The sequence below is a fragment of the Pteropus vampyrus genome, unplaced genomic scaffold, assembly GCF_000151845.1.
Source record: "Pteropus vampyrus isolate Shadow unplaced genomic scaffold, Pvam_2.0 Scaffold349, whole genome shotgun sequence".
Lineage (NCBI taxonomy): Eukaryota > Metazoa > Chordata > Mammalia > Chiroptera > Pteropodidae > Pteropus > Pteropus vampyrus.
Window position 1 is genome coordinate 2,144,835 of NW_011889130.1, and position 12,629 is coordinate 2,157,463.

At 38.2% G+C, this 12,629-nt stretch overlaps 1 protein-coding gene and 1 pseudogene across 4 annotated transcripts in view; both read left to right on the forward strand.

Annotated features, from left to right (window-relative positions):
- IARS (isoleucyl-tRNA synthetase) overlaps positions 1-12,629 on the forward strand; it is a 94,026-nt gene that overhangs the window by 34,185 nt on the left and 47,212 nt on the right. For 3 of the 4 annotated variants that reach the window (XM_011378966.2, XM_023522560.1, XM_011378967.2), the window contains 5 exons: positions 1,214-1,312; positions 3,143-3,269; positions 4,595-4,668; positions 5,063-5,257; positions 7,249-7,335. In XM_011378966.2, coding sequence (XP_011377268.1) covers positions 1,214-1,312; positions 3,143-3,269; positions 4,595-4,668; positions 5,063-5,257; positions 7,249-7,335 — 582 coding nt within the window. The remainder of the gene's footprint in view (positions 1-1,213; positions 1,313-3,142; positions 3,270-4,594; positions 4,669-5,062; positions 5,258-7,248; positions 7,336-12,629) is intronic. The other variant, XM_023522559.1, reaches the window with a different exon arrangement.
- On the forward strand, positions 6,828-6,946 carry LOC111731123 (annotated as a pseudogene).

Here is a 12,629-nt window from a genome sequence, read left to right on the forward strand (position 1 = left end):
CTCTCTCTCTCTCTCTCTCTCTCTGTCCCTCTCTCTCATACACACTCACACACTCACACACTTCTGATGCCAGTCAAAAACCCAGGTTGTCCCCTGACTAACTAAGTGTAGATCAGAAAGAAGTTCCAGCTACCTGCTCCTTGGGTTTGATTAATTTGCTAGAGAGGCTCACAGAACTTCGGGAAACATTTATTTACTTTTGCCATTTTATTAAAGAACATAATAAAGAATACAGATAAACAGCCAGTTGAAGAGATACCTAGGGAGAGGTCTGGGAGGGCCCCTTGCTCAGGAGCATCTGTCCCAGCAGACTTGGGGTATGTCACCTTTTCCAGTATGTAGACGTGTTCACCAATATGGAAGCTCCTCAACCCCCATATTTTTATCACATAGGCATAATTGAACATTAGCTCCATTTTTAGCTCTTCTCCCTTCCCAGGAGGAAGAGGGACAGGGCTGAAAATTCCAAGCTTCTATCATGGCTTGGTCTTTCCGGTGACCAGCCCTTATCCAAGAGCCCACCTAGTCATCTCATTAGAACAAGCGACACTCCTATCACCCAGGAAATTGCACAGGTTTCAGGAGCTCTGTGTCAGGAACTGGTATTCAACACCAAATATTAAAACAAAAGATGCTCTTACTGCTATTACTAATAAGATTTTTAGGAGCTCTGTGCCGGGAATCAGAGGCAGAGACCAATATATATACATAAATATGTAAATATACATATATATGTATATTTTCTGTTACCTCACATATACAAATATGTTTTGTGTTGGGGCAACATTTCTTTAGGGTGAGATGTATCTGAAAAATTTTCTAATGGATTTTAAAGAGAAATGTGTGATATAAGTTTTAATATAAGATCATTATGAAAGTATAGATGAAAGTGGAATATTCCATGGCATCATGTTCTGTTCCCACATTTCATTTTTGCTGAAGTTGACATCATTTTTTAGACAACTGTCACACACCAGCAGAACTATAATTTTTTCCTTGTTTTTTTAATAGCATTTGCCTTGTTCGTTATTTTTGAGCGGGATGGGGATGGCCAATACTGACAACATAGACATTAGTATTGTAGTAGAAATAAATATCAGCAGATGGCCAGATAGGTGGGGATGATTTCAGTAAGAAAGTAAAGGTCATTCTTAACCTAGGTGCCTGTATACCTCAGTCCGACCAGCCACATTCTCCATTTTTGCTTCCCCAGGTCAGACACTCCCCTCATTTACAAAGCAGTGCCTAGCTGGTTTCTGCGGGTGGAGCACATGGTGGACCAGCTGCTGAGGAACAATGATCTCTGTTACTGGTGAGCAGTAAGATGTGCGCCTTCATAATGTCCTTTGTCATGTAGTTAGTAAGTATTGGTTTACACTTCCCCCCAAGTTATAATTTTAATAGCTGTCTTTCATTGCATATTGTAATAATAGCTATTTTTTATTCTGTATTTTTAGGAACACAATTTAATATATAACAAATAGCATCCTTCTTATGATAAGGCATATAGAGGAACTTTTTTTCAAAAACCCCATAGAAATCAGAAACTACTGTTTATTCAATTTACAAAAGGGAATGAGTCAAAAAAATCCATACTCAAGAATTCATCATCTTTAAGTAATTGTCATTTTCAGGGTAAACATTTATTTTTGGATATACCTATAAAAGCCATTTATAATTACAGTTGACCCTTGCACAATGCAAGGGTAGGGACGCCACCTCTGTGCAGTCAAAAATCTGTGCATAAACTACAGTTGCCCCTTCATATCCATGGATTTCCAGCCTCAGAGTTGACCCTTGAACAGCACAAGTTTGAAATGCACAAGTCCATTGGAAAAAAAAAATTGCTTATAAGTGGACCCATCCAGTTCAGACCCATGTTACTCAAAGGTCAACTGTACTTGTTGAGTTCCTCAAATATGAAGATGCCTTGTGCAGTCTGGTTTCATGGATAAGCACTGTGGGGACAGAAGCCTTGCTGTTAGCTAATATCTGACTGCAGAGAGGTGTTACTTCAACCTGCAGGTACAAAAAATGATATAAGGCTGAATCTGTATTCCAGAAGAATGTTACTTCAACCTGCAGGTACAAAAAATAGTATAAGGCTGAATCTGTATTCCAGAAGAGTCTGGAGGCTAATTACTATTTCTTACTTCCCACAAGAACCCAACTCAACTTAAAAACTGCATTTAATTTTGGAAAAGTGGGGAGAATCTCAGGGCAGTAAAGGGAAATGGCTATCGCTTTCTGTATTTCCTGGCAAAATGACCCTGATTTCTCAAGAAAAAGCAGTTTTTCTGTTTATACCTAAGGAGCTCTTTAGTTTACCAGATGTGTGAAGTACTGGTTATGGAATATTAGTCCGGTAGCCTCATAGCGGATACAGGCCTATAAACCGACATTTATATAAGACTGTAACCAGAATACCTGAGAAAACAGGACATTTGGGAGCCTAGGGTAGGGTGCTCTAACTCAGCCTTGAGCTTGAGTTGAGAAGGTTTCCTGCAAAGCTGAACTTCAAAGGATAAGGAGCCATTTACCAGTCAGAAGCAATAGAAGCTTGGGGGTTTGAGGAGGTGGCCAAGGGTAAGGAGGGCTGCAGGGTACAAGCAAAGGCAATGAGGTGAGAAGCCGCATTCTAAGGAACTTGCCTCATTGCTGGAGCTTAAAGTGCAATGCCAAGGGGGACCACAGGTGAGCCTAGAGAGGCAGCTACCAACCTGCTACCAATAGCCCAGCCTATTCAGACTCTTATTTTATAGGTGATTAGGAGCACTTCCTAGTGAGTTACAGTAAAAGTTCTATTTGTGTGGATGACACAGAGACTAGATCTGAGTGGGTCAGGCTAACTAGCATCATGGTGACTGGTTAGAGAACTGCAGTAGTCCCCCAATTGGAGAGCAGGATGGGGAGACATGTATGCCATGGGATTTCTTATTAAAGAGCATCTTCACTAGGATGAATTCACAGCAGATAATAGCAACTGTGGGTCATCTGCTGCCATACAATCTCCTAGGAGTGAGTCCAGTGTTTCCATAGTGTTAGGTCCACAAAGCATTATACAGATGTTTATGCAGAACTCACATACAAATTTATTTACTAATGTTTTTACCTGTTGGGGTATCTGACCTGTTTATTGCAGGATCCCAGAGTTTGTGCGGGAAAAGCGATTTGGAAATTGGCTAAAAGATGCACGCGACTGGGCAATTTCCAGAAACAGATACTGGGGCACTCCTATCCCTCTGTGGGTCAGCGAGGACTTTGAGGAAGTAAGGCTGGCGATGTGTCCTTGTGTTGATTTTTGCTGATGCCTTTTTTTGTTTGTGCTCTCTGAATATGGGATGAAAGACTATGGTTTCTTTTTTCTTTGCCTCTTTCTTATTTCATCTAGTTTTTTCTCATTATTCCTTCCTATAGTCATAACAAATAAGAATATATTTTTAGGATTTTTAATTTATTTTTACTTTTACTTTAATACAATTTTTTAAAATTTTCCTCTGTGTAAAAGTGAAGAATGCAATTTGTGTTTTTCTTGGGGAAACCATTCATTAAATTCTGTTGCTTAGATTTCTTCTCCTTATAAGTTATCGATGAACAGAACAGACTCCAGACCTTGAGCTAGGTCATAAGGTGTTAAACCCACATTATAGCAATGAAAAAGGAAGATTTTTTAAAAATTACACAAGTATCACAGACCTTTAATCTATAAAGTCAGGTGATTGTGTGGGTGTATGTGTGTATGTCTATATATATATGTATATATGTGTGTGTGTGTGTATATATGTGTATATATATATATATATGTGTGTGTATATATATGTGTGTATATATATGTGTGTGTGTGTATATATATATACATATATATATATACACACACACACATATATATATATAAAACTATAGATGTATTCCCATGATAGGACCTTCTGTACAGCGCTGGAAACAACATGAGAGCAGTCATGAACCATAGCAGCCCACAAACTTCAGTAAATCTCCCATATGGAGGGGCCTGAAAGGCAACAGTAAAATAGCTGAATCACAATACTTTTCAAGACTGATCAGAAAGGGCAGAGAAAGAGGCCATGTCTGTTCACTAGGTGTCATCAGACACTCCCTGGCCTGGTCATTCCCCCTATCTCTCAGCCTCCTTACCTGGACATAATGGTCACATCTTGTGATATGACTGTTTTGATTCAGCACAAGAATTTAGTTGTAGCTTTGATTTGGAAAGATTCCAGATTGAATAGCCAAATTCAAGTGCCAAGAAGAAGCTATGATGCCTTAGAGTAATAGTCTAGGCATTTCACTTATTTTTGGCAGAGATTTGGACGAAGTAAATCATCAAAAAATCTTATACAGATAATGGCTATGAATGTTTAATATCCTCTTGGTATAGGACCTCCCTCTGATATAGGTAGCAAAGAAGTGACGTCTGCTCACCTCTTTAGACAGTGACCTGCAGTCTTTCGTGAGGATAAGCCAGACTGGTGATAACTGTCCTGAAGAGCAAAGGTTTTTAACATGAATGTTACAGAAATTAATTCTGTGAGCTTTGCCTCTGAGGCATTCCTGCTTTTTAACTTTGTTTTGACAGGTAGTATGCATTGGCTCAGTGGCAGAACTTGAAGAACTGTCAGGAGCAAAGATCTCAGATCTCCATAGAGAGAGGTCAGTTTCTGAATGTTTGATTCACGTCAGTTCTATCATTCAGAGAGCCCTGGGCTAGGTCGTAGCCTATTAAGACATGGTCTCTGTAGCAGATCACAGAGCTACTTGTAGAAATCAGACACTTGCTTGCTGAATTACATTGTTGTTGATGACTCATGTCATATTGAAGAAGTTACCTCTGTCCTTGAATTAGATGTCAGGGGACTTTGGTATATAACCTTCCAGGTTGAACCCTTCTGGTGCTCTCTGAAAGCTTGTGATAACTGTCAATATTTCTGTTTGTAGATGCATATGAAAGAGCTTGTCAGGATGTTGTGTTTCCTGCTGACAATTAAACTGCAGGTTGTTGTGTGTGCTTAAAATGAATAGAAATGGCTACTTTTTTGTTTAATAGCATTGACCATCTGACCATTCCTTCACGCTGTGGGAAGGGATCATTGCGTCGCATCTCCGAAGTGTTTGACTGTTGGTTCGAGAGTGGCAGCATGCCCTATGCTCAAGTTCATTATCCATTTGAAAACAAGAGGGAGTTTGAGGATGCATTTCCTGCAGACTTCATTGCCGAAGGCATTGACCAAACCAGAGGGTGGTATGTTCCTTGTTCTTTCAAGTGCTTTGATGATTTGGTTTTATTTTAGCAGTTATTTTACATCTGTGTGCTGGGGAGGTTGTGTCAAATAAGACAAGCTCTACTCCTGCCCTCTACTCTTCACCACCAAGCAAACCATTAAAGTGTCTTTTGAGTAGGAGTCTTTTACCATGATAGGGCTGTTGTTTTAGAGTTTGAAGTATTTCACTGACAGAAAATAGAGATTTGTTTCACTGGAAGTTTAAGTGATGTAAAACACTTAATATGTATTTATAGATTGTTTTCTTCAAATCATTTACTCAAATGTTTAATGAGTATTTACGTATGAGATAATGGGTTGAGTGCTACAAATTTGAGGGATACTTGGAAATGTACAGATGTTAGGCTAGCCTTACAAAATTAACATTTTTTAAAAACCTAGATTTTAAAAAAGAACATTGGTATTGGTTTTACCTGGTGTCTTATATAAAAAAAAAAGCAGTACCTTTGTCCTCTTGATTATAAAAGGTAAGTTACCTTCTCTTTGTGGATGACCTTGGTGGGCCCAGGGTCTAATTATACTTTCATTAGTAATGTTTCTGCAAGAGTATTTAAGGAATATTGGTATTGTTTTCTGCGTTTACAAATTGCATTAGTCATCACAAACTGATTAAATTCCAGCCTTATTAATGTTTCAGAATGTGCTATTTTAAGTTTCTAATCCATTCCCCTATAGGAACAACTACCAGGCACAAACTCTTACTCTTAGGGCAGCGCAAATGACTCACCACTAAGTTATTCCTCTGAGGAGAGCTCTAGCAACTGATAACAGTCCTTATATGGATCCCTGTGTACATTCTGCCACCCTCTCCTTCCCTCAGGTGTGGGCTGCCTCTCGTAAACACCAGGGTCCTCCTGACCTTCCTTAGAAGAAGGGATGTTTTGTCAGGTATTTATGCTAGGCATGGGGTCTGGTCTCCGCCCTCATCAGTTAATGTCCCATGATGGTCTTGGGATACAAAATCAGGTTGGAGGTGGCATGAGAGCATCACTTACCAAGACAGCTTACAGGGATGTGATGTAGTTCTTTTAGGGAACAAGCTAACTAGCAAATAAATGACATACGTGATATCTGACAGAGTAAAACATTTTCTGTGTTTTTATAGTCTATCTTTTGACTTTTGGATGAGAATGCTTTTTGCATCTTTTTTTTTTTTTTTATCAGACTGTTCATATGACCTTGTGCTAAAGGTGACACACATCTCTTGATTATCAGCCTCGTGTTTTGTGGAGGTCCTAACAGGCTGCCCAGTACTGCCCTGCTCTGCCTTGTAGCTGTCTATCTGGCTCCCCAAGGAGGGCAGTGGTACTCTCCTCAACTGCTGGGGAGTCAGTACCTCACTCCCAGCTTTTATTTGCTTTAAATAAAGCACATTTTTCTGATCAGAAGTTTTAATATGATTAGTCTACAGTGGGTCCTGTGTGTAATTTTTCAGCAATCCCACCATGATTCTAATATGTCACCAGAATTAAGAGCCTTTGCTTTAAGTGATTTATCAAGAAGTATAACAAAGCTAAAATAGAAATTATCCTCGACGGCCGTGCTACCTTGAACAAGCCCAATCCCGTCTGATCTCGGAAGCTAAGCAGGATCAGGCCTGGTTCCTACTTGGATGGGAGACCACCTAGGAAGACCAGGTGCTGTAGGCGTAAAAATTTTTTTAAAAATAAGGGATTGTAAGCTGACAAGGTCTTTGCAATCTGTGAGGTCAACCAGGGGTTGCCTCGCCTAAAAAAATAAAATAATAAAATAAATGAATGAATGGAAGGAAGGAAGGAAGGAAGGAAGGAAGGAAGGAAGGAAGGAAGGAAGGAAGGAAGGAAGGAAGGAAGGAAGGAAGGAAGGAAAGAGAAATTCTCAGTAAATAAACACTGGTTTTTTGCCTATGCTTAGACTCCTTTTCTGTTTATTTGTTTATTTTTTAAACTATTTCTTTGTGGGTTTTTTCCAGGTTTTACACCCTCCTGGTGTTGGGCACAGCTCTCTTTGGACAGCCGTCTTTCAGGAACGTAATTGTGAATGGGCTCGTCCTTGCAAGGCAGGTGCACTCCTTTGTGTAATGACAGCTTCCAAGCCCCCTTCATTTTTGCAGTCATAGTCTGGTTGGATCTAACCATTCTTTGTGAATAGAGGAACTTAGGAATGCCCCAGTTCTTTTCCTACTGTTTTTTTCCCCTCTGCTTTTATACTTCTTGCTGCGTATCCTTTTCATCCAACTCCTGTCCTGTGCACTTCTCCATCTTTAGCATTCTGTCTCCACACATCCTTCTATCTTAGGGAGAAGGGCTGAATTGAGAGCTAAGCCTAATGGAGGAAGTGGAAAGAGAGGACATTCCTATGATACTTCTAGTGATAAAATAATATTTCTCATTTTAGAATTTTATGAAGTACTCATATAGCTCTTATTTAATCTGTACATCGGTTCTTTCAAATACATTTTTGTTGTCCTCTTTTTAACATACGAGGAAATTATAGGTTCAAGAGATTTCTAGTATTATATGAAAGTCTTATTTTTTCTTTGCATCTACTGCCTCTAGTCATTAAGAATAAAAATAAGAAAACAAAAATGTTTGCATAGATACCCTGCTTTGTATGCTGTGAGAAGGGGAGGATGAAACCTAACACTTTATGCCAGGCCTTCTTGTAGGCATTTACACATCTTCATTCATTTAATCCCCAGAACTGTTTTGAGTTGGGTCTTTTAATTACTTTGTTTTTGACATTAGAGAAATTCGAAGCACAGAAAAAGTAAGCAGCTTGCCCAAGGTCACATAGCAAATAAGTAGCAAATTCAAGTTCTATACCCAGGCAGTCTAGCTCTACAGTCCGCATTTTTAAATTTTGATTAAAAATTTTATTGAATTGTAGATTTGTATGCAGTTTTTTTGTTGTTGTTTTGTGTGTTTTTAGTTTCAAGTATACAGTACATTGGTTAGACATTTATATAGTTTATAAAACGATCTCCCTAATTCCTCATTCTCTCCTCTGCGTCTCCACCTAGCCAGTACATTAATGCTAACTGCATTCCCTGTGCTGTACCCCACATCCCCGTGACCATCTATCAACTACTCATTTGTACTTCTTTAACCCTTCACCCCATTCTCCCAACTCCCTCAACCCACCTCCCCTCTGGCCTTCACCAGATTGTCTTCTATATTTGTGAGTCTGTTTCTGATTAGTTTGTTCTTTTTGTTCCTTAGATTTCACATATAGTGAAACCATGTGGTATTTATCTTTCTCTGACTTATTTCACTCAGCATAATAACCTCTGGGTCTACCTATGTCATTACAGATGGTAGGATTTCATTTTTTTTAATGGCTGAGTAATATTCCATTGTATATATGAATCCACTTCTCTATCCAATTGTCTGTTGATGGGCATTTAGGTTGCTTCCACATCTTGGCTATTGTAAATTGTGCTGCCATGAATATAGGGGTGCATAGATCTTTACAAATTATTGTTTTGGTTTTCTTTGGGTAAATACCCAGAAGTGCAGTTGCTGGGTCAAAGGTATATATATCTATTTTTAATTTTTTGAGAAACAAACAAACTTTTCCATAGCAGCAATTTGCAATCCCACCAACTGTGTATGAGGGTTCCCTTTTCTCCACATCCTTGCCAAACTTGTTGTTCTTTGATTTATTGATAATAGCCATTCTGACAGATGTGAGGTGGTATCTCATTGTAGGGTTTGTTTGTTTTTTTTTTAATTTTAATTTATATTTTATGGTGACATTGGTTAACAAAATCTGGTAAGTTTCAGCTGTACACTTTAACAATAAGGCATATATATATTTACACTCTGTGTTCACCTCCCATAGTTAGATTTCATTCTGTCACCACATATTTGACCCCCTTTACTCCGTCTATCTCTCCCCTCACCCCATCCCCTACCCACTGGAAACCACTAGTCTATAATTCATATCCATGAGTCTCTATTTGTTGTCCTGTTCATTTGTTGCTTTTAGCTTTATATCCCAAATATAAGTGATTTCATGTAATTTTCCATTTTTTCTGTCTGGCTTATTTCGCTTAGCATGATTATCTCGAGGTCCATCCATGTTGTCTCAAATGGCAGTATTTTATTTCTTCTTATGGCTGAGTAATTTTCCATTGTATATACATACCACAGCTTCTTTAGCCAATCTTCTATCGTAGAACACTTCAATTGCTTCCATGTCCTGGCCACCGTGAATAATGCTGCTATGAACATCAGTGTACAATTATCTTTTCAGATATGGGTTTTCAAGTCTTTGGGATAAATACCCAGTAAAAGGATTGCTGGATCATATGGTAGATCAATTCTTAGTTTTCTGAGGAACGTCCATACTGTTTTCCTTAGCGGCTATACCAATTTACTCTCCCACCAGCAGTGTATGAGGATTCCTTTTTCCCCACAACCTCTCCAACACTTGTTATTACTTGTCCTGTTGATGATAGCCATTCTAAGAGGTGTGAGGTGGTATCTCACTGTGGTTTTGCCTTGCATTTCCCCAATAACTAGTGAAGTTGAGCATCTTTTCATATATTTGTTGGCCATTTGTATGTCCTCCTGGGAGAAGTGTCGGTTCAGGTCCTGTGCCCATTTTTTGATTGGATCCTTTGTTTCTTTGTTGTTATTGAGTTGTATGAGTTCTTCAGATATTTTGGATATTAGGCCCTTCTCAGAGGCATTGCTTGCCTCTGAGAAGGGCCTAATATATTTTCCCATTCGGATGGTTGTCTCTGTAACTTGTCTCTGTAATAGGTTTCTTTTACTGAGCAGAAGCTTTTTAGCTTAATGTAGTCCCATTCATTTAGTTTAGCTTTTATTTCCCTTGCTTTTGAGGTCAAATTTATAAAATCCTCTTTAAGTCCAAGGTCCTGGAGTTTAGTTCCTATGTTTTCTTCTGTGCATTTTATTGTTTCAGGTCTTATATTCAGGTCCTTAATCCATTCTGAGTTAATTTTGGTGTGTGGTGATAGACAGCAGTCTAGTTTCATTCTTTTGCAGGTGGCTTTCCAGTTTTCTCAGCACCATTTATTGAAGAGGCTTTCCTTTCTCCACTGTATGTTTTCACTTTTTTGTCTAAAATTATTTGCCCATATATATATGGGTTTACTTCTAGACTCTCAATTCTGTTCCACTGGTCTGTGTGTCTTTTTATACCAATACCATGCCGTTTTGGTTACTGTCAATTTGTAGTATAATTTGAAGTCGGGCAGAGTAATGCCTCCAACCTCGTTCTTTTTTCACTGGATGGCTTTGGCAATTCAGGGTCTTTAGTGCTTCCATACAAATCTGATGATTTTTTTATTCTATTTCTTTTAAAAATGCCGATTGGATTTTGACGGGGATTGCTAAGTGTTTTGATCATACATGGATGCTGTATCTTGTCGAAGGCTTTTTCTGCATCTATTGGTATGATCATATGATTCTTCTTCTTTATTGTGCTTATGTGGTGTATCACAGTAATTGATTTCCGTATGTTGAACCTTCCCTGTGCCATTGGGATGAAGCCAACTTGATCATGGTATATAATCTTTTTAATATGTTGCTGTATTTGGTTCATTAGTATCTTATTTAGGATTTTTACATCTGTGTTCATGAGAGAGATTGCTCTGTAGTTTTCTTTTTTTGTGTTGTCTTTACCAGGTTTTGGTTTCAGGGTAATACTGGTCTCATAAAATCATTTGGGAAATACCGCCTTCTCTGATTTTTTGGAAGAGTTTGAGGAGAATAGGTATGAAATCTTCTTTGAATATTTGGTAGAATTCACTGGTGAAGATATCTGGTCCTGGACTTTTATTTTTTGGTAGGTTTTTGATGATTGTTTCAATTTCCATACTGCTGTTAGGTCTATTTAGATTTTCCAGTTCTTCCTGATTCAGTGTAGGAAAGTTGTATTTTTCCGAGTACTAGTCCATTCTTCTAGTTTTTCAAATTTGGTGTTATATACTTTTTCATAGTATTCTTGTATGATCCTTTGTATTTCTGCGGTATCGGTCATAATTGCCCCTTTCATCCTTATTTTGTTTGTTTGTGTCCTTTCTCTTTTTTCTTTAGTGAGTCTAGCTAAGAGTTTCTCAATTTTATTAACCTTCTCAAAGAAACAGCTCTTTGTTACATTTATTTTTTCTATTTTTTTTCATTTTCAATTTCATTTTTATCTGCTCTAATTTTGATTATTTCTCTTCTGCTGACTTTAGGCTTCACTTGTTCTTCCTTTTCTAGTTTTTTAAGGTGAAGCGTTAGGTTGTTTTTTTAGGCTCATTCTCGTTTTTGGAAATAGGCCTGTAATGATGTGAACTTTCTTCTTCTGACTGCTTTTGCTGTGTCCAAAATGTTTTGTATGTTGTACTATCATTATCATTCGTTTCTATGTATCTCTTGATCTCTCTTTTTATTTCTTCTCTGACTCAGTCATTCTTCAGTAGCATGTGGTTTAATCTCCATGTATTTGTGGTTTTTCCTGCTTTCATTTTGCAGTTGATCTCTAGTTTCAGAACATTATGATCAGAGAATATGGTTGGTATGATTTCAACCCTCTTATATTTGTCGAGGCTATCTCTGTGTCCCAGTATGTGGTTGATCCTTGAAAATGTTCCATGTGCACTGGAGAAGAACGTATAAGCAGCTGTTTGGGGATGAAAGGCTTTGTAAATGTCCATTATGTCCCATTGGTCTAATGTGTCATTTAAGGATGTTACTTCCTTACGATTTTCTGCTTAGAGGATCTGTCCATATCTGACAGTGGGGTATTTAGGTCCTCTACTGCAATAGTATTTTGATCTGTTTCTCCCTTTAGTTCTGTTAGTAATTGCTTTATATATTTCGAGGCTCCCTGATTGGGAGCATAGATGTTAATAAGTGTTATGTCTTCTTGATGCCTGATTCCCTTTTTCATTATGAAGTGTCCCTCAGTATCTTTCTTTACCTTTTTGATTTTGAAGTCTATTCCGTCCAATATTAGTACCGCTACTCTCACTTTTCTTTGAATGCCATTAGCTTGAAATATCATTTTCCAGCCTTTCATTTTGAGGCTATATTTGTCTTTGGAGATGAGACATGTCTCCTGGAGACAGCATATGGTTTGGGTTTGGTTTCTTGATCCATTCTGCAACTCTGTGCCTTTTTATTGGTGAGTTCAGTCCATTTACATTTAGGGTGATTATTGAAATATGAGGTCTTCTTACAGCCATTTTCTCTTCTGCTTTCTGGTAGCTTGGTGTTTCCATTGCTTCATTGTCTTTGTGTTTCTGTTTTCTTTATTTTGGTTGGCTTTTGTGGGTTTTCTCTTTGGTCCTTCTTGTTTTATGTTATATACTTCAGTTCTGAATCTCTGGTGTGT